At 43.0% G+C, this 27,630-nt stretch overlaps 1 protein-coding gene across 1 annotated transcript in view; it reads left to right on the top strand.

The window, feature by feature from the left end:
- ube2ql1 (ubiquitin conjugating enzyme E2 QL1) overlaps positions 1 to 21,719 on the top strand; it is a 31,424-nt gene extending 9,705 nt beyond the window's left edge. Inside the window, exon 2 of the mRNA XM_072283016.1 lies at positions 21,403 to 21,719. Within this exon, the coding sequence (XP_072139117.1) occupies positions 21,403 to 21,534 (132 nt within the window). The 3' untranslated portion in view covers positions 21,535 to 21,719. The remainder of the gene's footprint in view (positions 1 to 21,402) is intronic.
- The last annotated feature ends 5,911 nt before the right edge of the window (positions 21,720 to 27,630 follow it).

Genomic DNA, 27,630 nt, shown 5'->3' with positions numbered 1-27,630 from the left:
AAATTTTTCTTCAGAAGTGGTTTGCCAATGCCTCCTTCCTTCTAGGCAGTGTCCTTACAAGACGGGTAACCCCACCAGCCATTATCAATACTCTTCAGAGACTGTTTGCCTGGTGTCAGTGGTCACATAGCCAGGACTTGTGCTATACACCGGCTGCTCATACAACCATCCGCCACCTGCTCCCATGACTTCACGTGACCCTGATCGGGGGGCTTAGCAGGTGCTACACCGTGCCCACGGGTGACTGACTAGTGGTGGGAAGAAGTACCTCCTTTGGTAGAGGCGTATCGCCATCCCGCCACCCAATGTTCGATGTACTTGTAATAAACCTGAATGGCGGAGTGGACCTGACTGCCACGGCCCATGTCTGCTCCCAGTCTGTTTGTTTGTAGAATGTAGATTTTTGTGCCCTGCAGTGTTACAGCAAGAACCAGTAACATTGCAAAATCTTTGAATAAAATCACTATTACAAGCAAAATACAAAGCAAGGAGCCCTGTTTTTATGAAAGGTCAGATGAACGTACCGAATAGCAGCAACTTCCCAGAAGGATTTATTTATGCGCGTAATCAAAAGTGCAGTGGGCAATGCAGTAAAAACAAAGTTTGAAGAAATGTATTGTGTATTAAACCTTACTTTGAATGAAATTTTGGTAGTACCACACACTGCAAATCCATACCTTGGCTGAAAGTAAAGTAATCCCTCAAATGAAACCAGACAACCTTTTATCCAAAATTATACACAGCGGCGACTTTATTAGGCACCCCCTGTACCCAATAAAGTGGCTACTGAGTGAACGTTTGTGCTGATGTAGCCCATCCACTTCAAAGTTTGACAGGTACTTCGACAGGGCGGCATGGTAGCGTAGTGGTTAGCACAGCGCTTTACAGTTCAGGCGACCCGGGTTCAATTCCCACTGCTGCCTGTAAGGAGTTTGTACGTTCTCCCTGTGACCGTGTGGGTTTCCTCAGGGTGCTCCGGTTTCCTCCCACAGTCCAAAGGTGTACCGTTTGATAGGTTAGTTAGTAGGGCAGGGTAAATCGGGGGTTGCTAGGAGTGGCGCAGAGACCTATTCCATGCTGTATCTTTCGCGTGGCCAAGTGGTTAAGGCGTCGGTGCAGTGATCTGAAGGTCACTAGTTCGAGGCAGCGTGTTGTGTCCTTGAGCAAGGCACTTAACCACACATTGCTCTGCGACGACACCGGTGCCAAGCTGTATCAGCCCTGTTGCCCTTCCCTTGGACAACATCAGTGGCGTGGAGAGGGGAGACTTGCAGCATGGGCAACTGCCGGTCTTCCATACAACCTTGCCTAGGCCTGTGCCCTGGAAACCTTCCAAGGCGCAAATCCATGGTCTCACGAGACTAACGGATGCCTCTAATAATAATAATATAATCTAATAAAATAATGTTGTGCATCCAGTGATGCTCTTCTACACCACTATTGTGTCGCCTGGTTATTTTTGTTACTGTTGCCTTCCTGTCAGGTTGAACTAGTCTGGCTACTCTCTGACCTCTCATTAATAAGGCAATTTAGTGCACAGATCTACCACTACATTTTTTTTGTGTAAATTCTAGAAAACAGTGCTTGAAAAACCGAGATCAGCAGACCACCAACAATCATTTCACGGTCAAAGCCACTTAGATCCCATTTCTTCCCCATTGTGATGTTTGGCCTGAACAACATCTGAACTTCTTAACTGTGTCTGCATGCTTTTGTGCATTGAGTTGCTGCCACATGATTGGCTGATTAGCTATTTGCATTAAGGACCTAATAAAGTGGCCACTGATTGTAAACTTGCTATGACAGCTAATAACAAGTTAAGTGAGCTACAGGAGGCAAAATCCCTTTGCTGGATCAAACCCAAAAATAGGTATCCTGATGTTCTTCAAGGAACGTGCCAGAAACAGGGATAATATTACAGAGTCATAAGAGAAACTGCAGATGTTGGAAATCTGGAGCAACACACACAAAATGCTAGAGGAATTCAGCAGCAGGTCCGGCTCTATCTACCAAGGGGAAAACAAAACTCTACAGTCATTATTTTGGGCTGAGACTCTTCATCAGGACTGGAAAGAAGGAGGGGAGATAGCCAGTATAAAAAGGTAGGAGGAGAAGGGTAGAGCAAGATATGCCTGCCGAGAGGTGAGTCCAGGTGAGAGGGATGATGGGCAAGTGAGGGAAGGGGAGGGTGGGAATGATGTAGGAAGCTGGGAGGTGATAGGCAGAAGTGACAAAGGGCTGAAAGAGTTGGAATCTGATGGGAGACGAAGGTGGAGCATGGAACAATGAGAAGGAAGTGGGGAGGGGGACTGGAGGGAGGAATGTGAGGGATGGGCAGATGATGAGGAAGGGGAAGAGGGGGTGATGGGACGAAGGGAAAAAAGGGAACAGAAGGGGGTGATTACTGAAAGTCCAAAGGTCAAAATAACTTTATTATCAAATTATGTACTGTATCTGTCACCATTATACACCCCTGAAATTTGTTTTCTTGTGGGCATACTCAGTAATCCACAGACCACCATAGAATCAATGAAAGACTGCGCCCAGCAGGGCGGACAATCAGCCAATGTGAAAAAGACGACCAACTGTGCAAATTCAAAAGAAAAAAGGAGCAATAAATAAATTCAAAACTCCAAAGTGTAAAGCGACTTGAAAGTCCTTGTGCAGGATTCCCTGAAGGTTAACTTGCAGGTTGAAACCGTTGTACGGAAGGCAAATGCAATGCTAGCATTTATTTTGAGTGAGTTAGTATCTAAGAGCAAGGATGCAATGCCAAGGCATGATAAGAGATTGGTTAGACTGCATGTGGAGCATTGTGAGCAACTTATGTAAGAAAATGTGTGCTAGCATTGGAGAGGGTCTAGAGGAGGTTCATGAAGATGATTCTGGAAATGAAAGGGTTAATGTATGAGGTGCGTATAATGGCTTTGGGCCTGTACTTGCTGGAGTTTAGAAGAAGGTGGGGGGGATTTCATTGAAATCTATAGAATATTGAAGGAGAGGTGCAATGAGACCTGGGTGTCATTATACACCAGTCATTGAAAGTGGGCATGCAGGTACAGCAGGCGGTGAAAAAGGCGAATGGTATGCTGGCATTTATAGCAAGAGGATTCGAGAACAGGAGCAGGGAGGTACTACTGCAATTGTACAAGGCCTTGGTGAGACCACACCTGGAGTATTGTGTGCAGTTTTGGTCCCCTAATCTGAGGAAAGACATCCTTGCCATAGAGGGAGTACAAAGAAGATTCACCAGATTGATTCCTGGGATGGCAGGACTTTCATATGAAGAAAGACTGGATGAACTGGGCTTGTACTCATTGGAATTTAGAAGATTGAGGGGGGATCTGATTGAAACGTATAAGATCCTAAAGGGATTGGACAGGCTAGATGCAGGAAGATTGTCCCGATGTTGGGGAAGTCCAGAACGAGGGGTCACAGTTTGAGGATAAGGGGGAAGCCTTTTAGGACTGAGATTAGGAAAAACTTCTTCACACAGAGAGTGGTGAATCTGTGGAATTCTCTGCCACAGGAAACAGTTGAGGCCAGTTCATTGGCTATATTTAAGAAGGAGTTAGATATGGTCCTTGTGGCTACGGGGATCATGGGGTATGGAGGGAAGGCTGGTGCAGGGTTCTGAGTTGGATGATCAGCCATGATCATAATAAATGGCGGTGCAGGCTCGAAGGGCCAAATGGCCTACTCCTGCACCTATTTTCTATGTTTCTATGTTTCTATGAAAGGCCTAGATACAGGGGACTGTATTGGCTCCCTTCTGTTTACCCTGTATACCTTGGACTTTAGATTTAACACTGAGTCATGTCATCTGCAGAAATTCTCTAATGACTCAGCAGTAGTTTGGTGTCTAAAGGGAGAATGGAAGGATGAATACATGGCCTTGGTGAAGGACTTTGCTAAATGGTGCTAGCTGAATCATCTGAAGCTCAAAATTAGCAAGGCAAAGGAGATGGTGATGGACTTTAGGAAACATAGAAACATAGAAAATAGGTGCAGGAGTAGGCCATTTGGCCCTTCGAGCCTGCACCGCCATTATGATCATGGCTGATCATCCAACTCAGAACCTTGTACCTGCCTTCTCTCCATACCCCCTGATCCCTTTAGCCACAAGGGCCATATCTAACTCCCTCTTAAATATAGCCAATGAACTGGCCTCAACTGTTTCCTGTGGCAGAGAATTCCACAGATTCACCACTCTCTGTATGAAGAAGATTTTCCTCATCTCGGTCCTAAAAGGCTTCCCCTTTATCCTTAAACTGTGACCCCTCGTTCTGGGCTTCCCCAACATCGGGAACAATCTTCCTGCATCTAGTCTGTCCAATCCCTTTAGAATTTTATACGTTTCAATAAGATCCCCCTTCAATCTTCTAAATTCCATCGAGTATAAGCCTAGTCGATCCAGTCTTTCATCATATGAAAGTCCTGCCACCCCAGGAATCAATCTGGTGAACCTTCTTTGTACTCCCTCTATGGCAAGAATGTCCTTCCTCGATTAAGGTACCAAAACTGCACACAGTACTCCAGGTGTGGTCTCACCAAGGCCTTGTACAACTGCAGTAGTACCTCCCTGCTCCTGTACTCGAATCCTCTCGCTATAAATGCCAGCATACCATTCGCCTTTTTCACCGCCTGCTGTACCTGCATGCCCACTTTCAATGACTGGTGTATAATGACACCCAGGTCTCATTGCACCTCCCCTTTTCCTAATCAGCCACCATTCAGATAATAATCTGTTTTCCTGTTTTAGCCACCAAAGTGGATAACCTCACATTTATCCACATTAAATTGCACCTGCCATGAATTTGCCCACTCACCCAACCTATCCAAGTCACCCTGCATCCTCTTAGCATCCTCCTCACAGCTAACACTGCCACCTAGCTTCATGTCATCCGCAAACTTGGAGATGCTGCATTTAATTCCCTCGTCTAAGTCATTAATGTATATTGTAAACAACTGGGGTCCCAGCACTGAATCTTGCGGTACCCCACTAGTCACTGCCTGCCATTCTGAAAAGGGCCCGTTTATTCCCACTCTTTGCTTCCTGTCTGCCAACCAATTCTCTGTCCACATCAATACCTTACCCCCAATACTGCATGCTTTAAGTTTGCACACTAATCTCCTGTGTGGGACCTTATCAAAAGCCTTTTGAAAATCCAAATATACCACATCCACTGGTTCTCCCCTATCCACTCTACTAGTTACAGCCTCAAAAAATTCTATGAGATTCGTCAGACATGATTTTCCTTTCACAAATCCATGCTGACTTTGTCCGATGATTTCACTGCTTTCCATATGTGCTGTTATCACATCTTTGATAACTGACTCTAGCACTTTGCCCACCACTGATTTTAGGCTAACCGGTCTATAATTCCCTGGTTTCTCTCTCCCTCCTTTTTTAAAAAGCAGGGTTGCATTAGCCACCCTCCAATCCTCAGGAACTAGTCCTCAGGAAGACTAAACCTGCACTGCTCCTAGTTACTATAGATGGAGAGGACTTAGATGTGTTGAGGACTTGAAACTACCTGGGGGTGCAACTGGTTGACAGACTCGAGTGGAGCATCAACATAGAGGCTGTGTACAAGAAGGGCCAAAGTCGCTTCTACTTCCTGTGAAGATTGAGGTCCTTTGGAGTACGCAGGCCTCTCCTTCACACGTTCTACCAGTCTGTTGTCACCAGTACAATCTTCTATGTGGTGGTGTGCTGGAGCAATGGCATGAACACAGGTGATGCCAACAGGCTCAAAAAACTGATTAGAAAAGCTGACCTGTTATAGGAGTCAAACTGGACACACTGGAGGCTGTGGTAGAGCAAAGGACCCTACAGAAAATCCTGGAAATTCTGGACAATGTTTCTCACCCTCTGCATGCCACCTTGGCTGAACAGAGGAGCACTTTTAGTTAGACTAAGACAACTGTGCTGCTCCAAAGAGCGGTATATGAGGTCATTCTTACCCTCAGTAATCAGGCTCTATAATGAGTCAACCTATAGCCGGGGGAAGTGATGACCCCCTCCTGTTAGACTGTTTGAGGTAACTTATTTTTTATTCTTTCTTACTTCTCTTCTAATATTTGTATACCTGTGAACTTGTAATGCTACTATGACACTGCAATTTCCTTTGAGATCAATAAAGTATCTATCTATCTATCTATCTATCCATCTAGAGTGGATATGGAGAGAATGTTTCTTATAGTGTGTGAGTCTAGGACCAAAGGGCACAACTTCAGAATAGAGGGATGTGGAGATGAGTAGGAAACTCTTTGGCCAGAGGGTGGTGGATCTGTGGGATTCATTACCACGGATGCTGTGGAGGCCAAATCATTGAGAACATTTAAAGTTGGTGGGTTTTTTATTTGTCAGGGCAAACCAGAGAAACCAGGAGGATGAGGTTGAAAATGTTAATAAATTTGCCACAATGGAACAGTAGAGCAGACTTGATGGGCAAATGGTCTAATTCACCTCCTATCGCTTCTGGTTTTATGGTCCTGTGAATCTTTGAAAACATCCTCTCAGACTATATTTATAGTTTTGCCAAAAAGGATGGCATGAAAATCAGTTTCTCTTCCAGTAATTTCTCCCCCCCCCCCCCGACTTCTCTCCATTCCCCATTCTCGGTTCCCCTCTCACCCTTTCTTTTCTCTTGAACTGCCTATCACCTCCCTCTTGCCCAGCTCCACCTTCCCTTTCTCCCATGGTCCACTATTCCTCCCCTATCAGATTCCTTCTTCTTCAGCCCTTCACCTCTTCCACCAATTATTTTCTGTCCCCTTTCTTTCCAGTCCCGATGAAGGGTCTCAGTCCAAACTATCAACTGTTTGTTCCTCTGCGTAGATGCTGTCTGAACTGCTGAGTTCCTCCAACATGTGTGTGTTGCTCAAGATTTCCAGTATCTGCAAAATCTCTTGTGTTTCTGATCATGCCCTACATTGTATTCAGTACTCCTGTGAAATTATAGGACAGGTTCATTGTTTGAGAAGTACGTGCAGATGAAATAGCACAGAATATTAATGAAAGATGACAGGGTAGAGGGAAAATCCATAAACAGGCACGATTTAAGAATAGATCTAGTCCTTGTGGAAACTGTTGTAAGCAAAAGTAAAACAGAATTTCTGAGCAGCTTCATATGTTGGACACCTTGTGCAGGCTAATTTCATAAATAAGATAAAGACAATGCACACTTTTTGTAGCTGCCCAAGGCCACTAGAAAGGAATCTGTGATTAATTTGGTTTGATTATTTCATTTTATTTTACTACATTTGAAAGAAGTGGGTGATGAGTGGACAGGAGAAAGCTGACATGTCTCTGCTTGCCATGGGTGAGTGCAGCTCACCCAACCTTGGGGACGGCAGCACCCTCCAGCACAAGTCGTCCCGTTTGAGTGGCACCCCCTCCACCATCAGAATCGCCGATTCCATCGACCACCAGCTAACCACGGTTGAGTATACCCCACGCGTGGAGTATGGTGGCACGGTAGTGAAGTGGCTAGTGTCACGCTTTGCAGCGCAAGCTCTAAGATCGGGGTTCAATTCCCACCACTGCTCGTAAGGAGTCTGTACAACCTCCCAGTGTCTACCTGGGATTCCTATCTGTAAGGAGTTTGAGTTGAATCGACTTTATTTCTGACATCCTTCACATGCATGAGGAGTAAAAATCTTTACGTTACATCTCTGTCTGAATGTACAATGTCCAAATTATAGTAATTTGTAATAAATAGTATGCAGAGTAAGTGTTGTAGCGTGAATGAAATTACCAGAGAGACAGAGTCGCTGGTAGATAGAAAGCAGCTTCTTTTTTCAACACAACAAGCAGGCATCATACGGACAGAGATGCTTTCAGGAGAAAGGTCTGCTAGCCCAATGTGGGCTCGATATTTATATGCTGAACACAAAGGCAGTCACTACTTAAAAAGTTACAGACAATGCATAAACAATGCTTCCTTTTGAAGCTACATACAAAATATCACACCATCCTTTCCTTCCGACGCCAACATGTCTGAGTTGGTACCCACAGCCTTTAGGATTTACTTGGCATTTGACGTGCTAACATAGAAGACGATTAATATTTATAATGTATAGATAATACTGTCTTCAAAGCTACAGCATCAGGTCAAACAACGGCACCAGAAACATCTGGTATTCACACCTTTTCAGGAAGCGCATTGTTGTGGACTCAATGCACAGTACTTTGTCAAATAGAAATCTGGTGGCCAAAGTCATTTAAGTGTAAACAAATCATCTACCCAAAAAAACTCACTCCAACAGTAAGATATACAACAGAACAGTCAATATAGCTTAGAAATACAATTGTGTCAGTGTGAGTTAATCAGTCTGATGGCCTGGTGGAAGAAGTTGTCCCGGAGCCTGTTGGTCCTGCCTGAAATGCTGCGGTACCCTTTTCCGATGGCAGCAGCTGGAACAGTTTGTGGTTGGGGTGACTCGGGTCCCCAGTGATCCTCCCTGTGACCATGTAGGTTTCCTCCAGGAGCTCTGGTTTCCTCCCACATTTCCAAAGACGTATAGCCAGGGTTAGTAAGTTGTGACTATGTTGCCAGAAGCATTGTGACACCCGCGAGCTGCCCATAGCGCATCTCGGACTGTGTTGGTTGTTGACGCAAAGCAACGCAGATCACTGTGTGTTTCGACATGCATGTGACAAATAAAGTTAACCTCTTTATTTAAAAAGTATGTCAAATATTTTCAAAAAAACATTTTACATTAATGTGATTATCAAACACAGTGGTTAATCTTCATCATCTTCGTGTACAACATACACTGTAGTTCCATAACTGCACTACTCCGCATGGTCTCTGTCAACAGAAGAGACCAGAGCAGCGGGTGGACCATTACCTGCACTTTCTGCACGTTTGTAACCTGCTTTGGAAATACATGACTGCTCTTTCACTGTCACTGTATCTAAACTCTTGAAATCTTTACCTGGGAGCATCACCAGAATATTCAGCCGCACTTCAGAAGTTCTCATCACCTTGACAGCGAGCTGTTTACTGTTTGCCGATTATCTGTGCTGCATTTTACTGCATGCAGTTTGAATTTTTTTATTGAGATACAGCACGGAATCCCTTAGAGCCACGCTCCCCAGCAACCCCAGATTTAACCCCAGCCTAATCACGGGACAATTTTAACAATGAACAATTAACCTACCAACTGGTACGTCTTTGGACTGTGGGAGGAAACCGGAACACCCAGAGGAAACCCACGCTGTCGTGAGGAGACACAAGCTCCTTGCAAGAGCAGTGGGAATTGAACCCAGGTCACCTGTACTGTAAACGTTGTGCTGATCACTCCGCAACCGTGCCACCCATGTTGATAAAGTTATTTATTTTATAATATTCGGGTTTATGTTCTGCGTATGATGTACATTGTGTGGGTCAATTGTAGATTGTAGGAATGTTTTGTTTGGTTGTATATATGTATAGTCAAATGACAATAAACTTGAACTTAAAACAGGAGGCTGAGCATTGCCGTTTCACGGGAGATTACAGATGACGTTGATAAGGTTGAGCTTGTTTGCAATGATCACGTAAAGGAAAACATATTTTAAACACAGATATTCTAGGAAAATTGCACTCAATATAACGGAAAGGTGTGTTGGTCAAGTGACCATGAGCCCAGCCCAGACAAACACTTGAAATCCTGCTCATCTATTGCAGTGCTCACGAACTGTGAACAGATTTATAAGAAATAAGGTCTTAAACAGCACTGACAGGATAGCCAGGGGAAAGTACGGACATTAGGAAGTCGTATTAAAGCATAGCTTAGGTTTTGGCTAGAGAGTGTAGCTCAAAATTCAAAGTAAATTTATTATCGAAGTTCATATATGTCACCATATACAACCCTGAGGTTCATTTTTTTGCTGGCATACTCAATAAATCCAATAACCATACTAGTATCGATGAAAAACCACACCAATAGGGCGTACAGTGTGCAAAAGACAACAAAAACTATACAAATCCAAAAAGGAAAGAAATAATAAACAAACAGATCAAGATCATGGTAATGTTATAAAGTTGAGTAACAAAAATTTTGAGAAAGATACTCTGAAAATGCCAGATATGTTCTGCAGGTCAGCCAAAGTTCTTGGTTCAAGAAAGAACTAATTGTCTTCTAAAGTGATGCAGATGTGTTGGCGGGCAGAAGATGACACATCATCCAGGAAATGAACAAAATAGGAGGCTGTTCCTCACTGTGACAGTGATAATAAGCATCATGATGATACCATAAGACAGAGGACCAGAATTGGGCCATTCAGCCCATCGGGTCTACCCCACCAGTTAATCATGGCTGGTTTATTTTTCCTCTCAACCCATTCGCCAGTTTTCTCCAAGTAATCTTTGATGCGCTTTCTAATCAAGAGCCCACTAATTTCCATTTTAAGTATGCTCAATGACTTGTACTCCACAGGATTCACCACCCTCTGACTCAAGAAGTTCCTCCACATCTCTGGTCCAAAGGGACATCCCTCTATTCTGAGCTGTGTCCTCTGGTCTTGGACTCCCCCACCACAGGATACATCCTCTCCATGTTTACTCTGTCTAGTCCTTTCAATGTTTTCTAGGTGATGGGAGGACAATAATGAACTAGTTTTGGGATAAGAAACAAAAACAAAAGATCAAGAGGAGCCAGTTGCCATACCAGTTATTGAGGAAAAAATGGAAGGAGTGGATGTTTGAATTGGTTAACACCACTGAATCTGCAAAATGGCATATTGATACGTCGTGTTTTAAATAATAACTTATTTATAGAGAACCTTTTATGCAAAACAATGTAGTTCAAAGTGGTTTACATTAAAGCTGAGCTGAATTTCACTGGAGCAGTGTAGGAGGCTAAAGAGAGAGTTTCAGAAATGCAAATACAAGCTTACAGTCCTGTTTGAGAGCTGAATGTGTCCACTCAGAAAAGCAATTACACCGTTGGCATTTGTTCTCCCCAGTATACATGAAACACTGTCGTAGAAGAGCAGCATCCATCATCAGAGATCCTCACCACCCAGGCCATGCTCTTTTCTCACTGCTGCCCTCAGGTCAAAGGTACAGGAGCCTCAGGACTCACACCACCAGGTTCAAGAACAGTTACTACCCCTCAACCATCAGGATCTTGAACAAAAGGCGATAGCCACACTCATCTATTGAGATGTTCCCATAACCAATGATCTCACTTCAAGGACTCTTTAACTTGTTATTTCCTGCTCTCAATATTTATTGCTATTTATTTATATTTGCATTTACACAGTTTGTTGTCTCCTATGCTCTACTTTTTCATCGATCCTGTTTACAGATACTATTCTAAGGATCTGCTGAGAATGCCCGCAGGAAAAAGAATCTTAGGGTTGTAAGTGGTGACGTGTTTTTTAATTAATTTTTTATGCATTTCTACAAGGAAACTACAAAGAGGAACCCAACAACAAGATGGAGATTTATACAGTGCAAAACAAACAAATCCAACATATAATTCATAACAGTAAGAGAAAAAAAGCACCCAAAAGAGAAATATGTAAAATTAATATCCACCCCATCGTGTTTGTACTCTGATAATAAATTTTACTTTGAACTTTATAGAGGAACACAGTGACCAGCTAATGAAGTGAAATACACAAGATATCAGATTTCACCCAGTAGGAGCTGCTGGTACCCTGACCAGCAGGAAGGGAGAAGGTAAAGGGCAAGTTTTGCATCTTCTGTGGCAAGCAGGAGAGCAGCAATTTTGATAACAGATAGGTAGTCCAGAATATTGTGAGCTTATCTCTGAGCAGAGGTTCCTGACATTTTTTTTTTATGCCATGGACCAATACAAATAACCAAGGAGTCAATGGACCCAGGTAAGGGAGGTCTGTCTTAGTTTAAGGGTCAGCACAGCACTGTGGGCTGAAGGGCCTGTACTGTGCTGCAGTGGTCTGTTCAATTACATTGAGCAGAGTGTGGCTTTAGTCATGCAGATGATCTGTTAACAGGGAGGTGGTTGAAGTTAGTTAAAAGGAGCAAAGAACTTGCAACATTGCCTCGACCTGAAACCCCGACCGTCCCCCTGATGTTACCAGGCCACCAAGTTCCTCCTGCAGTTTGATTCTTCTGTTCCTCATTCTAGCATCGGTGCTCTCTTATGTCTCCAAACTCACTCACATGTGAAGCAGAAGGAGGTTGTTAATTTTATTCTCATTTGGAGATCCAGTGCGGTAACAGGCCCAGTTCCGTAGCTGTAAACCTACCCATCTGCACCACCTTTGAAATGTGGGAGGAAACCAGAGCATCTGGAGGAAGCCCGTGGAGAACGTGCGTACTCACTACGGACAACCCCGTTTCACTAACGGTTATGCTACCAAGTTATTACACAAATCATTCTGCCTTTGTGGGCAAAACCACCCGTAATCTCTGATCAGAGGGAAATGAAACATAATGAGGGATAGATGGGTAAAAATCATTTACGGGATCTAACCCTGGAACTTTAAGTTGTCAAATTGGGTAAATGTTCTTATTCTTAATAATATGGAACATGTATTTCCTGGACACAAACCAGCAGGTCCCTGTGGTGTTGAGGAATGCTCTGAAGGAGGAGAAGCTATTTCTGCCTATTTACAGAGCATACTGACCCTTAAATTTTCGGATTTGAGGGACTGCATCCTGTCTGAGGAGAAGCAGGTAGCAAACACAGCAGGGGCAAACTCCATCAATTTAGAGTCAGAGTCATAGAGCACCACAGCACAGAAACAGGCAATTCTGCCCATCTATCCATGCTAGCCTGCTCTTCTGCTCAGTTCCATCTACTCGCACCTGGTTCATGGCCTTCCATTTCTCCCTCTCTCTTCTACGTACCTACCAAATTTCTCTTAAATGTTATAAATGAATTTGCATCTATCACTTCCGCTGGCAGATCGTACCAAACTTTTCATCACCCTCTGAGTGAAGAAGTATCCCGCCCCCCCACCCCCGGCAGATTTCCCTTAAATATTTCTCCTTTCACCCTAAACCTATGACCTGTGGTTCTACTCTTACCCAACCTGAGGGGAAAAAGCCTACAAACGTTCACCCTATCTAGAGCCCTCATAATTTTCAAAACCTCTGTAAGACCTCCCATCATTCTCCTGCACTCCTTGAATAAAGTCCTAATCTATTCAACCTTTCCCTATAACTCAGGTGATATATCCATTGACCTAAATTGGTTTTGATGTTTACAGGGCAGAAGAGTGTAGACCTCAGTACCAGTTATTAAACTGCTGTTGCAAGTTGCAGCAGCTCATCTTCCTGCCTGTTTCAATACACTGGGCCCTATTTGGGTGCTTTAAATGTGTTGACTTGGAAAACAGAAACAAGAAATTTACCCGGTGGAGATTTATTTTTAAAACAAAAGCTTGTACTCTAAAGAAATGTTTCTGGAATTATTGACTGCAGTGGCAAAAAGCTCCTGTGAAGTTTGTTGGCGGATTCTCTTGTGGAGAAAAATAGTTGGCAGAATATTTAAAGGTCACCTGCCAGGTATCAAGAGTAAATGAGAAAACCACGGAACATATCACTACTGCAACAGGAGTATTTGTTTCACGGGTAATCAGAGATACTGTCAAAGCAAAAGCTGAAAACTGATGGAAACATTTAACAGGTCAGACAGCCTCTGGGGAGGGAGAAGCAGTTAACATTTCATCAGAAATGGAAACATGCAGAAGTAGAAAGGGGGGATGAAGTCCTCTAGATAGAGTTTGCGGTTCTAGGATAAAGGCTAAAAAGTAGGATCTCAGAAGTAATAGTCTGCTGATTATTACAAGTAAACGCTGGTGAGGACAGGAATAGGAAGATAAAACAGATGAACTCTTGCGTGAAGAGATGATGTAAGAAGGAAGGCTTCGTACTTCTAAGCAATCAAGATTACAGGACTGTGCAAAAGTCTTACGCACCCTAGCTATATATATGTGCCTAAGACTTCTGCACAGTAGTGTAGTAATTTTATGGATTGCACTGTACTGCTGCAAAAAAAAACACATTTCACGACATATGTGAGTGATGATAAGCCTGATTCTGATATTTTTCTCTATCGTGGACCAAGAGTGGGAAGGGGGCAGGGAGAGGGGATTCATGGTTGGGGGAAGGGGGAAGGAGCAGGAAGCACCAGAGAGACATTGAGTAATAATCAATAAACCAGTTGTTTAGAATCAAGTGATTTGTGCCTTTGGCACCTTAGTTATATGTGCCTAAGACTTTTGCACTGTATTGTATTTCTTGTGGAGATAGGAGCTCATAAGTCAGATGCATTGCACTTCAACAGAAGCCCCTCCCACATTTCAAAGGTGTGCTGGTTGGAAGGTGAGTTTAGCTACAGTGTGGGCTAGGTGAGTGGTGAAAGATGGGGCAGGTGTTAATGGTCATGGGAGAGGTAACAAGAAAGAAATGAGGGTATAGAATTGATGGGTTGCTCAGGAATCCAGCAGGCACTCAACAGGTGGAATTGGCTCGGCCTATGTTGTATGGAAATACGAGGTGTAAAGTTAGGAGAATGTTGAAAACTCATCTGACAGCTTTGCATGACAGAACTGTAAGCAGAGTATCATCAGAAATTGGAACAGTAGAAATTTACTTACTTATTTTATTTATGGAACTACAACGCAGAATAGTCCCTTGCAGCACTTCAACCCCCAATTTAACCCTAGCCTATCACAGGACAATTTGCCATGACCAATTAACCTACCAACCAGTATGTCTTTGGACTGTTGGAGGAAACTGGAGCACCCGGAGGAAACCCATGCAGTACAGGTTCCTTACAGACATTGGAGGGAATTGAACCTGGGTCATTGGTACTATAAAACGTTGTGCTAACCACTATGCTACCATGCCACCCCCAAATATATGTCATCAAAGGGGTCATTTGGTCCTTTGTTTCCATGTCAACCAAGAAATTGTTATTGAGATTCACGCCTCCTCCAGCTCGTATTCCTTGGCTGTGAAGGTTAGGGCAATTTAGTTTAACCAGGCAGTTCCTAAACTGTTCAAAGATTCAATGTACATTTATTACCAAAGTATGTTTAATATTTGTAATCTAGGGAGTGTGAAGCGCAGAATCCAATATCGCTGTGATGATTGTACGTTCTAGTACCAATTGTTTGGCGACAATAAAGTATGTATGCAGTATACAAACCTGAGATGGGAATGGGATCAAATAGCCTCTTTCAATCTCCTCCCATTTAGGAAAATAACCATTTTAATATGATGCTTAATTTGTGACAAATGTTCCTCAGAATTCCAAATTTCACCTGATGACCATGTGCTAAAACATGCCATGAATGTTATTTACTTCGAAGATACTTGGACAGAAACATGGAGAGGAAAGGTTCAGAGAGACATGGGCCAAATGTGGGCATCTGGGACTAGTGCAGATGGAAATCTGGGTCAGCATGGACCAGATGGGTCAAAGGTCATGCTCCAACCAAAATTATGACAATTTAGCAACAATGTCTTATCCTTCCCACTTTTTTGATGCCACATTCACATTCGGGAGTTTTGATTATTTATTTACTGAGGTACGACGCAGAATAGACCCTTTGGGCTGTGACCCCTGGCAATCCCCTGATTTAATCCTAGCCTAATCACGGGACAATTTACAATGACCAATTAACTTTTGGACTGTAGGAGGAAATGGAAGCAACTGGAGAAACCCCAAACGGTCACGGGGAAAATGTACAGACTCTTTACAGGCAGCAGTGGGAATTGAACCGGGGTCACCTGTACTGTAAAGCATTGTGCTAACCCCTACTCTACTGTGCTGCCCTGCTGCCATGTAGCAGGAATAATTTTTGGGAATGCAGACACCTGGGAAAAAAAAAAGACAAATTACTCAAAGGAACATGCAGGGTGCGTGTGCACATTTTCAATATGTGATCCCAGCAGGCAGGATACCTGGTGGGGAATTCAGGTTGGAAAATGAGCAGTTTAGTGCTGTGACTCAGCATATGTTGTTTACTTCAATATTAGTATCAGTGTATCACGAAGGGCTTGCTGCACATCTCCATCTCTTGAGGATTTGTGGTTTAATTACATCTATTGATAGTTAACTCTGTACAACAGAGTGGAAATATGTTTGAAGTGTGCAGAGAAATTGAGTTTAGACTGTTTAGATGGGATCATTCTAGGATGAGGGAGATGTCTTTCTTTTTTAAAGAAAGGGGCTTCCCTTCCTCCACTATCAACTCTGCTCTTAAACGCATCTCCCTCATTTCACGTACATCTGCTCTCACTCCATCCTCCCGCCACCCCACTAGGAATAGGGTTCCCCTGGTCCTCACCTACCACCCCACCAGCCTCCGGGTCCAACATATTATTCTCCGTAACCTCCGCCACCTCCAACAGGATCCCACCACTAAGCACATCTTTCCCTCCCCCCCCCCCCTCTGCATTCCGCAGGGATCGCTCCCTATGCAACTCCCTTGTCCATTCGTCCCCCCCATCCCTCCCCACTGATCTCCCTCCTGGCACTTATCCGTGTAAGTGGAACAAGTGCTACAAATGCCCTTACACTTCCTCCCTTACCACCATTCAGGGCCCCAAACAGTCCTTCCAGGTGAGGCAACACTTCACCTGTGAGTCGACTGGGGTGATATACTGCGTCCGGTGCTCCCAATGTGGCCTTTTATATATTGGCGAGACCCGACGCAGACTGGGAGACCGCTTTGCTGAACATCTACGCTCTGTCCGCCAGAGAAAGCAGGATCTCCCAGTGGCCACACATTTTAATTCCACATCCCATTCCCATTCTGATATGTCTATCCACGGCCTCCTCTACTGTGAAGATGAAACCACACTCAGGTTGGAGGAACAACACCTTACATTCCGTCTGGGTAGCCTCCAACCCGATGGCATGAACATCGACTTCTCTAACTTCCGCTAAGGCCCCACCTCCCCCTCGTACCCCATCTGTTACTTATTTTTATGCACACATTCTTTCTCTCACTCTCCTTTTTCTCCCTCTGTCCCTCTGAATATACCTCTTGCCCATCCTCTGGGTCCCCCCCCCCCATCCTTGCCTTTCTTCCCGGACCTCCTGTCCCATGATCCTCTCGTATCCCTTTTGCCTATCACCTGTCCAGCTCTTGGCTCTATCCCTCCCCCTCCTGTCTTCTCCTATCATTTTGGATCTCCCCCTCCCCTTCCCACTTTCAAATCCCTTACTCACTCTTCCTTCAGTTAGTCCTGACGAAGGGTCTCGGCCTGAAACGTCGACTGCACCTCTTCCTAGAGATGCTGCCTGGCCTGCTGCGTTCACCAGCAACTTTGATGTGTGTTGAGTGATGATTAACATTCATTTTGGGTGACTGGAATGTGGGTGCGAAGAAGGAAGTGTGTGAACACTATACGTCATTCAAAGGAAGCATTGTAGATTGTAACTGTAGAATCACCCTGCTGTTACATTTGAATTTTAGCATATAACAATGTCACGTAATACTGGGCTGGAAGACCTCTTCCTCCAAGAGTGTCTCAGTTTGTTGAATTAAAAAAACTCTGTATCCAGGAGCTTCAGTGTCTCTCGGTGACTTTGTTCATATTATAACACCCGGAATGAGCTGCCAGTAGAGACAGTAGAAGCAGTTATGATGGCAGCATTTGAGAGGCCTTTAGGTAGGCACACGTGCAGGCAGGGTATTGAAGGATATGGAACGGATGGGATGAGTTTAAATTTGTGTCATAGTTAGCACAGGCACGTATGGCCTGTCCCCGCTCTGTACTAGGTATATTAAATTACCAGTGATATCGGAATTCTAAAAGGGAAACAAAAGCAGAAAAGGGGAAAGGTGATCAAGTGGAAATATCAAAGCAATAAAATTGTACAGGACTGAAATGGGGCTCATTGCCCACTAATACTAATCCCACTTGCCCACACCACACCTGGCCGATTTAAGTGCGTGTTGTGTATTTAACATTTAAGTAATGTTTGACTAATTCTGTTTATATATTGTTTAAGCATTCTTATTCATTTAAATTATTCATTATGGATTATATGTAAAAATATGTTAATTGCATACATCATCAAGCTACCACATGATATGTGTGTACCTCTCTTAAAGTAAAGATGAAGCCAGACCTGTGTTTTCCTTGAATTAATTTAATGTTTTGAAGTTACAAAACACAACGGTGCATATCTAAATGTCTCCTAACCAAACTGATTGTATCTGATTGCATCACATCCTCTGGTGGCTTGTTCCAGATATCATCCACTCTCTGTTAAAATCTTTCCCTCAAATTGCTTTTAAAACTTTGTCCTCTCTCCTTAAATCTATGCCCTGTTGTTTTTGATACTTCTATCATGGGCAAAAGATTGTGGCTACCTATCCTGTTATTAAACTCAGTGGCCACTTTATTAGGTACACCCCTACACCTATTCCTTAATGTAAATATCTAATCAGGCAGCAAATCAGTACATGAAAACATGCAGACATGGTCAAGACCAAACATCAGAATGGGGAAGAAATGCAATCTAAGTGACTTTGACCAAGAAATGATTGTTGGTGCCAGGTGGAGAGGTTTGAGTATCTCAAAAACTGTTGATCTCCTGGGATTTCCATGCACAACAGTCTCTAGAGTTTACAGAAAATGGTGTGAAAAACAAAAACCATCCAGTGAGTGGCAGTTCTGTGGGCGAAAACATCTTGTTAATGAGGAAAGTTAAAGGGGAATGGCCAGACTAGCTCAAGCTGACAGGAAGGTGACAGTAGCTCAGATATTGACACATTACAACAGTGGTGTGCAGAAGAGCATTTCTGAATGCACAACACATCGAAACTTGAAGTAGATGGGCTACAACAGCAGAAGACCACAAACGTACACCCAGTGGCCACTTTATTATGTACAAGAGGTATCCAATAAAGTGGCCATTGAATGTATGTACCTGTACCCAGTCACACCTGAATCTCCTATTCAAGGAAAACAAACCCAGCCTATCCAATATTTCCCCCTAAATAAAGTAATTGATTTCTTCCCCTTTACTTACATTTCCAGAATTTTCCGTTTTTGCACTGATACCTTAAACATCAACGTCAATTAAATTACTTTAAATAATTGTGTGAAAATGCAAAATTATAACAGTTTTCATTTTGAAGTCTGCATTGCACCATATTCACCAATAAAACTATAATCAGTTCCTCAAGTTTCTGACAGTATAGTTTTGAGGGAAGACTTAAATATTTATGCAGATAGAATCTCTCTACCTCCCTACTTGACTTTTATTTCCGTCATTGTGTTTTTGAAGCTTTCGAGAGGGTGCAGAGGCGTTTTGCCAGAATGCTGCCTGCTTTAGAGAGCATGTCTGCAGAGGAAAAGTTGAGCGACGAGGGTTTTCCTCTTTGGAGTGAAGGAAGATGAGAGGTGACTTGATAGAGGTGTACAAGATGATAAGAAGCATAAATAGGGAGGGCAGCCAGTGCCTCTCTCCCAGTGTAGGAGCCACGTATCTATTTCATGTCAGTTGGAGCCATGCATCAATTCTCTGTCTGTACTGTATTTTGTAGCGGTTTATTATGGTAATCTGTCACATGGGGTGGAGCGTGGTAGAAGCAAATGAGTGTAGTTACATTTTCACTCTTGTGGTCAGCTAGTTGGTTAGTCTAGTTGAGAGGGGATAAGCCATGGGGTGATTTTTTTTTCATTACACTAATTTAGTTTGACCTCTATTCATTCGCTAATTGGGGCATTGTTGAAACGCTAACTGGAATGCTTAAATACATATAGAATGCTAATTCAAATATCAGATAATTGTACCAATTTGAATGCTAAGATTACTATATCGCTAATTTAGTTTAGTTAGTTTTTTATCACTGTAAGATTGTTCATCTTTGCTGGTTTCGTAATAAAGGATCTAAAGTTTTTTCAGCTTTGGATTTAAATTATTTTGGAAGCACATCATACAGTGCCGATCTCCTAGCTTAATCTCTGAGCAGCTTTGGTCTGTTTTAGTGTAAGCACAACACCAAGGGTGAAAATAGCTAATACAAGAGGGCATAATTTTAAGGTGATTGGAGAAAATTGTACGGGCAATTTCAGAGCTAGTTTTGTTACAGAGAGAGCACTTGGAACACGTTGCCTGGGTGATGGTAGAGGCAGATACATTAGGGACATTTAAGAAACTCTTTGTTGGTACATGGATGATATAAAATTGGAATGCTATGTAGGAGGGAGGGTTAGATTGACCCTAGAGTTGGTTAAAAGATTGGCGTAGAATTGTGGGCTAAGGGGCCTGTGCGGGGCTGTACTGTTCTGTGTTCTTCATCAGCATCAGGTTTATTATCACTGATATAAGTCGTGAAAGTTGTTGTTTTGTGGCAGCAATATAGTGTAAGACATAAAAAGATATCCGGTAAGTTACAACCAAAAATAAATAGTGCAAGAGAAGAATAGTGAGGTAGTGTTCGTGGGTTCATGAACCTTTCGGAAATCCGATGGCAAAGGGGTTCCTAATGTTGAGTATTGGTCTCAGCCTCGTGTACCTGCTGTGCCTCCCCATCCCTCCCCTGGTGGTAGTAATGAGAAGAGGACATGTCCTGAATGGTGACGGTACTTAATAATGTTACTGCCTTATTGAGGCGTAGCTGTTTGAAGATGTCCTCAGTGATGAGGAGGGCTTTGTCTCTGATGGAGCTGTATGAGCTGCAATCCTCTACAGTCTCGATAGATACTTGTGCGTTGGCGCTTTCAAATCAGGCGATTGACACAACCAGTCAGAATGCCCTCCACGGTACAACTACAGAAATTTGCAGTCCTTGCACACTGTGATGCATCAATGTGTTGCATCCAGGAGAAATCCTCTGCGAAGCTGTACCCACTTCTTTGACGTTATATACCATGATATTAAGTAGTTTGCTGAACAAATTATTGTCTAATAACGCTCTTGTGGGACCTGTAAATTTATTGAAGGTGCCATTTTGATAGAACATGCTTTTTGAAATTTTGCCAGATTTAGTGTTTTTAGTCCAGAGAACTATTGCAACTCTCCAAACAATAATGTGGAAGAGTGGATCTCCTACTAAATTTCTATTCCATTAACTAAACCTCTCACTATCTCCCTCCAACCAATCTGTCCATCACCCTGTAAGAAACAGGCTGGCATCTCTCTAGGTATGATCCTCTTTATCAGTAAGACAATGTGCACCAAGTGCTTGTTAAATTTAGGGAGGTCAGGCCCTTGACAATTGATGATGCAATTGCTCAAGCTACTGGATCCCAGTTTGCAATGTTTACCAAGGTCCTCTGGAATAGTGGTGAGACTTAAAAATGCACTATCTCCTGGAGAAAGTGATGAATCAAGCTTTCCTTATTGTTCACCCTTTCATGCAGCATTATGTGACAACCGGTTGCTTCCTGTACTTGACTAAGTGGTCTATTTTACTTTGTGTTTTCCTGTCTGACGCAGGGTCGAATTTGCAGAAAAGTGGGGAAGACAAAGAAAGCCTTCACTCGCAAAGAAGCCGAGGCGACATTTAAAAGTTTGGTGAAGACGCACGAGAAGTATGGCTGGGTTACTCCCCCCGTGTCCGATGGCTGAGCCGCTGAACTCCCAAAGTTTTCAAACCCAAAAAACACTTCCATCCTCTCAGTGCTGTTTACGATCCATTCTTTCTATTTCAGCTTCAATTAGACATGGCAACACAAAGGAAACATTTACTGTATTTATGAAAAGAGATGTTTACGGATAAAAGCCTGAAGGGAATTTGTTTTTTTTTGGGGTGGGGAGGGGAGGGGGGTGGGGGGTAATGACCTGCTTGTTGCTGGAATTGAGTTCATCTGAATTTGGTTTTCTTCCGCATCAGGTTTGTATCATTCGCCCATTCTACTACGCTGTAGTTTGCTTCTCTCCATGCTAATGATAAACAGATGACATCATGTATTTCATTCCTCACCATTCTACTAATTTAAATTTAAATGAAGCAGTTAATATTTAATACCCAGGTGGCAGGCATAGGTTGACATTTTGCTGTGCTGTTTTTTCACAGGTCAGTTGTCAATGCAACTTGAAGATCGTAATTTGTGTGGAGCTGTGCTCTATTGTGCTAAAATTTAAAATTCTGTCTTGTAGCTGGTTATTGATCACTGAAAGTGAACTGTTCTAACTTCAAGTCCAGTGAAATGAAAGAAGGTGGTTTAACATGTTTCAGCATCTTTGCTGATTGGCACCCCTATACATTATTTATGAAAGCAGTCTTTAGCAGGGCTAGTCGCACCTGTCATTCAAACCAACATCTCATAGGGTTAACGTGCCAATGTGGTAAATAATGTCACAGTTAGTAGTAGAATTGTACATCAAATGTTTGTGGGAGTAAGGAAAGCAACATGCTCATGATAGATTGTAGAGGAGTAGATTTTAAGACACTGCAGAGATACGATTCCAATTCCTGCATTAATTCGACGTCTTAAACAATTCCGATGTTTCAATTCCTACTATATCTGCATGTTTAAGGAATAAGTGGTTGCTAGTTTGCTGAAAGAATGTTGCTGTCATTCGTTCTGTGTCAAGAGCTATTACATTTTGTCAAGTGGTAATTGCATTTGTGTCTTTCTGTTTAATTTATTTGTGGTTTGCTAAATGCAAAACCTTTTGAGCATGTGACGGGTATTCTGACTGAAGGGGGAAAACAAATCTTCGAGATAACCAAGTTTGATAGAAGTGTAGTGTGGGGTCAATCGCACTTACGTACAGTTCTTTAGTGACCAGGTATTTGGAGAGGCATGTAAAAGGCAGAGAAAGAAAGAAGAATGGATGAAAGTATCATATTGGATAGAAAATAAATGCTCTTTTTAACCTGCTCCAGTGTAAGTAATTTTTCATTCTCTTGTTGTATTGTTAGTCATATTCTAAACTACGTTCAGTGGCCTCTTTATTAGATACCTCCTGTACCTAATAGAGTGGCCACTGAGTGTTCATGGCCTTAGACCATAAAACAGAGGAGATAGGCCATTCTGCCCATCAAGTCTGCTCCACCATTCCATCATGGCTTATCCCAGATCCCACCCCATACACCTGCCTTCTTGCCATATCCTTCGATGCCCTGATTAACAATCAACTTCTGCCTTAAATATACATGGACTTGGCCTCCACTGCAGTCTGTGGCATAGCATTGCATGGATTTACTACTCTCTGCCTAAAAAAAATTCCTCCTTGCCTCTGTTCTAAGGGGTCGTCACCCCTCAATTTTGAACTGTGCCCTCTAGTTCTGGATACCCCCACCATAGGAAACATCCTCTCCACATCCACCCTATCTAGTCCTTCCAACATTCGGTAGGTTTCAATGAGAACCCCCCACACTCTTCTAAAATCCAGTGAGTACAGGCCCACAGCGGCCAAACACTCCTCATATGTTAACCCCTTCATTCCCGGAATCATCCTCCTGAACCTCCTCTGGACTCCCTCCAAAGACAACACATCCCTTCTGAGATGTCTTCTGCTGCTGTAGCCCATCCACTTCAAGTTCAATATGTCGTGCATGAAGAGAGGCTTTTTTGCACACCACCGTTGTAATGTGTGGTTACTGGAGTTTCTGCCGCCTTCCCATCAGCTTCGACCAGTCTGGCCATTCTCCTCTGACCTCTCTCATTAACAAGGTGTTTTTGCCCACAGAACAGACGCTCACTGGATGTTTTTTGGTTTTTTTTCGCACCATTCTCGGTGAACTCAAGAGACTGTTGTGTGTGAAAATCCCAGGAGATCAGCAGTTTCTGAGATACTCAAACCACCCCATCTGGCATCAATGTTCAATCCATGGTCAAAGTAATTTAGAAAACATTTCTTCCCCATTCTGATGTTTGTCATGAACAACAACTGAATCTCTTGACTATGTCTGCTTGCTTTTATGCATTGAGTTGCTGCCTTATGATTGGCTGATCAAATATTTGCATTAACGAGCAGGTATACCTAATAAAGTGGCCACTGAGTGTATATCGATAGTATAACTTAATGTACAAAATTCCTTTTTAACCTCCCTAGAAACCTCAGAGTCCAGGCATGAACTGTCCCTGACTTCTTGAAATTAGAATCAGATTTATTATCACCATCACAAAATGTGTTTTTATGTGGAAGCAGTTTTAAAAATCTAAGTTTTAACAAGAAATATGCAAATCAATTTAAATAAGTGGTTCAACAAGGGAGTGAAATGGGTTTGTGCAGCATTCAGAAATCCAATGGCAGAAGAGAAGATATTCCTGAAACATTGAGTGTGCCTTCAAGCTCCTGTACCTCCTCCCTGATGGTAGTAATGAGGGGAAGGCATGTCTGTGGTGCGGAGGGTCCTTAATGATAAAATATCCACAAGGCAATCCTTTAATGACCATCTCTCATTTTCCATCTAGCTGGAGACATGTCTGACTATCTTGCAGCCTTCTCCAGAGAACAATTAAGAGGCAACCACAATGCTGTAGAACGTGAGGACAACATAATTTACTCCCTAAAGGATACTGTCAGTTTCAGCTCTGTTATCACAGATAACCAGTGTTAATATACACGGCTTGTTAAAATGAATTTGTGTTCACAAACTCCCATGCTGAGACTGGCAGTTTATCAGTCCAATCCGCTAGAATACCTGTCTGCTAATGCATTCACAATGCTGCTGTATCATGCTACCATTTGTAGTTACGAAGAAGTGAGTGCAATGCTATAAACAGCACATATATTACGGGAAGAATCATTGGTTTGATATCTCACTGTGATATATATTCGAGCTGGCTGGCTTATGAAAAGGGAAACCAAATTTGGGAATCTCATCACAAAGCTAAATATTCATGGATGAAGGAAATCTGAAAGAAAAACAGAAAACCCATGATAATCAATATATTCTGATGAAGGATTACTGGCCCAAAACAGTAATTTTCCTTGAGATGTTGAGTATCTTGAGCATTATCTATTTTGTTTTGTGTATTTCAGTGTCAAACCATACTATTTTAACTTTTGGGATGCATCCATAATTGATGTCAAGACTTGACAAAATAGTGACTTACTTCAATTTAACCAGTCAGGTTTACATTCAATGTTGCATGCGTCTGACTCATTGTGAAGACACTTAACAACTGATTGACAAGTGAGAACAAATTTTCCTCGGCACCCAGTTAATTTTTCTGAGCTTTTGGATCTTATGGAAGAAGCCTCACTTCCCTTAAAACGCATCTCAAAAAAGATCCCCAAATCCATTACCACCGTTTTGGCCCCTTCTCAATTTCCCTTGCATTTATCTAGAACAGGGGTTCCCAATTCTTTTTAGGCCCTGGACCGAGACCATTCAGTAAAGGTGCGTGGGCCCCATGTTGGGAACCCCTGTTTTAGAAGTAACATGTACAATTTATTGAAATTGCATACTCTGTCCCATGACCCACTAAAGCTTGACCAAAAGTTAACACTGGTCTTCTAGTAAAGTTGCATACCCACCTTTCTTCCTCCTACTCCAAGCATAACCCTTGTAATCTCTGTGAGGGAGTCTAATGAGGATTTTCTTCAGCCAGAGGGTGGTGAATCTGTGGAATTCATTGCCGCAGACGGCAGTGGAGCCCAAGACATTGGGTACATTGAGGCTGATTGTTTGTTATGCATGGGCAATCACAGCCTTTCCATGACTGAAGTTCTCAGCAAAACTTTTCTAGAGAAGTGGTTTGCCATTGCCGCCTTCTGGGCAGTGTCTTTTCAAGACAGGTGACACCAGCCATTATCAATACCCTTCAGAGATTGTCTGCCTGGTGTCAGTGGTCGCACAACCAGGACTTGTGATATCCACAGGCTGCTCATATGACCGCCCATCACTTCACGTGGCCCTGATCTCAGTTTGGGGGGTGGGGGGCTAAGCAGGTGCTACACCTTGCCCAAGGGTGACCTGCAGGTTAGCGGAGGGAAGGAGCACCTTACACCTCCACCAATAGAGACGTATCTCCACCCTGCCACCCAGTTGATAGGTTCTTGATTAGTTAGGCCATCAAAGATCATGGGGAGGGGCAGGAGAATGGGGTTGAGCGGGATAATAAATTAGCCGTGCTTGAATGGCGGGGCAGACTTGATGGACTGAATGGCCCTAATTCTGCTCCTGTATCTTATGGAGCTATGGTCACTGGGTAACCCGGTTCTCAATTGTATCTCCATCACGTGAGCATGGTGGGGGTGGGGTGCTTGGAGGAATACCAACTGGGACAAGCTGGGTGGGCACAGTGGTTGGCATGGACTAGATGGGCCGAAGGGCCTGTACCCATCCTATATTACTCCATGGCAATAAGTCTGAGCATATTAAAAATGGCACTAAATATCCTGACATGGGTTAGAGTTACAAGACCACAGAAAGTCATTTGTTTCTAGATTTCTGCAAAAAATGATAGTAGTTAGAAGAAGAAAGAATTCTCTGATAACAGAGAGAAAACTGCTGTCATGTGATACTGCGGCGCCCTGAACAGAAACAAAACTGTAATAACAAAGCTAATCAGCAGCTGAGGATACAAAGACAATCATTAAAACACCAAAAAAATGTGCCTTTGTCTACAGTGAAGCCACAAAAGAGTCTGAGAGATCAGAAGACTTAATAAATCATTTGAAATTCACTGTTACAGCCAACAATGTTACTCTGGGTTTTTGATTGCTTTATAGCATTGTGTCACATTGAAAATGGTCCATTATTCTATTGATAATGAACACTCCAGCAAGGGATGAAGTGCACTTGTACTTTAATTAGGTTCAAGACCCACCACCCTCCCCTCTTCCTGCTCCAGACAGATGACCTTTCTTTTCAGTGTGATTAACTTTGCACTCCCATAATTGTTTGCAAACTTTTATCTTTGAAATGCTGGCTGACCTAAAATGACTTGGAATTTGCAAGAGAGGATGGAAAATGGCCATTGATGCTGTTGGGAAGTAACAGGGGAGATAAATCCATAGCCTGCTCACTGGTAACTGATGTTAACAGTGGCGGAAGGACCGTCAAAGAGACTCTGAGAATAGAGTTCAGTGGGGGCTTGGGATACACTTCAATGTTATCGACACTAACAAAGGTGGATTGTTTGGAGGGTGAATCTTAAGCAGAACTGTGACTTAGCTGTTGCAGGGAAAAAGCACAAGAGCTATAATTTTCATGCAGTTGGAATTGGGATTCATCGACTTGGTATCGCAGAGGGGCACACGGACTCCAGGCGGATGCATTATGAGGAGTCCTACCAGCTCAGGTAGGTACCTAGAAAGCATTGCCTGCTTTGTTGGGTCAAAGAGGAACATGCCAATCAACTGTGTGAATATATAGATCCCAGCTTTGCTGGGCTGTTGTGTGAGTGAAAGTATCGACATCAGGATGCTCTTCATTGACTACAGCTCAGTAGTTCAGAATCAGAATATGAATCAGGTTTAATATTACCAGCATATGTTGTGAAATTTGCTGTTATACGGCAGCAGTGCAGTGCAATACATAATGAAAACTGTGAATTGCAGTAAGTATATATATATATATATAAAATAGTTAAATAAATAGTGCAAAAAAAGAAATAACAAAGTAGTGAGGTAGTGTTCACGGGTTCAATGTCCATTCAGAGATCAGATGGCAGAGGGGAAGAAGCTGTTCCTGAATCATTGAGTGTGTGCCTTCAGGCTCCCGTACCTGCTTCCTGAAGGTTGCAATGAGAAGAGGGCATG

Source organism: Mobula birostris, chromosome 19, assembly GCF_030028105.1.
Source record: "Mobula birostris isolate sMobBir1 chromosome 19, sMobBir1.hap1, whole genome shotgun sequence".
NCBI classification, from domain to species: Eukaryota; Metazoa; Chordata; class Chondrichthyes; order Myliobatiformes; family Myliobatidae; genus Mobula; species Mobula birostris.
Note: the sequence above shows the minus strand (reverse complement) of the source record. Positions and strands in the feature narration are given on the sequence as shown.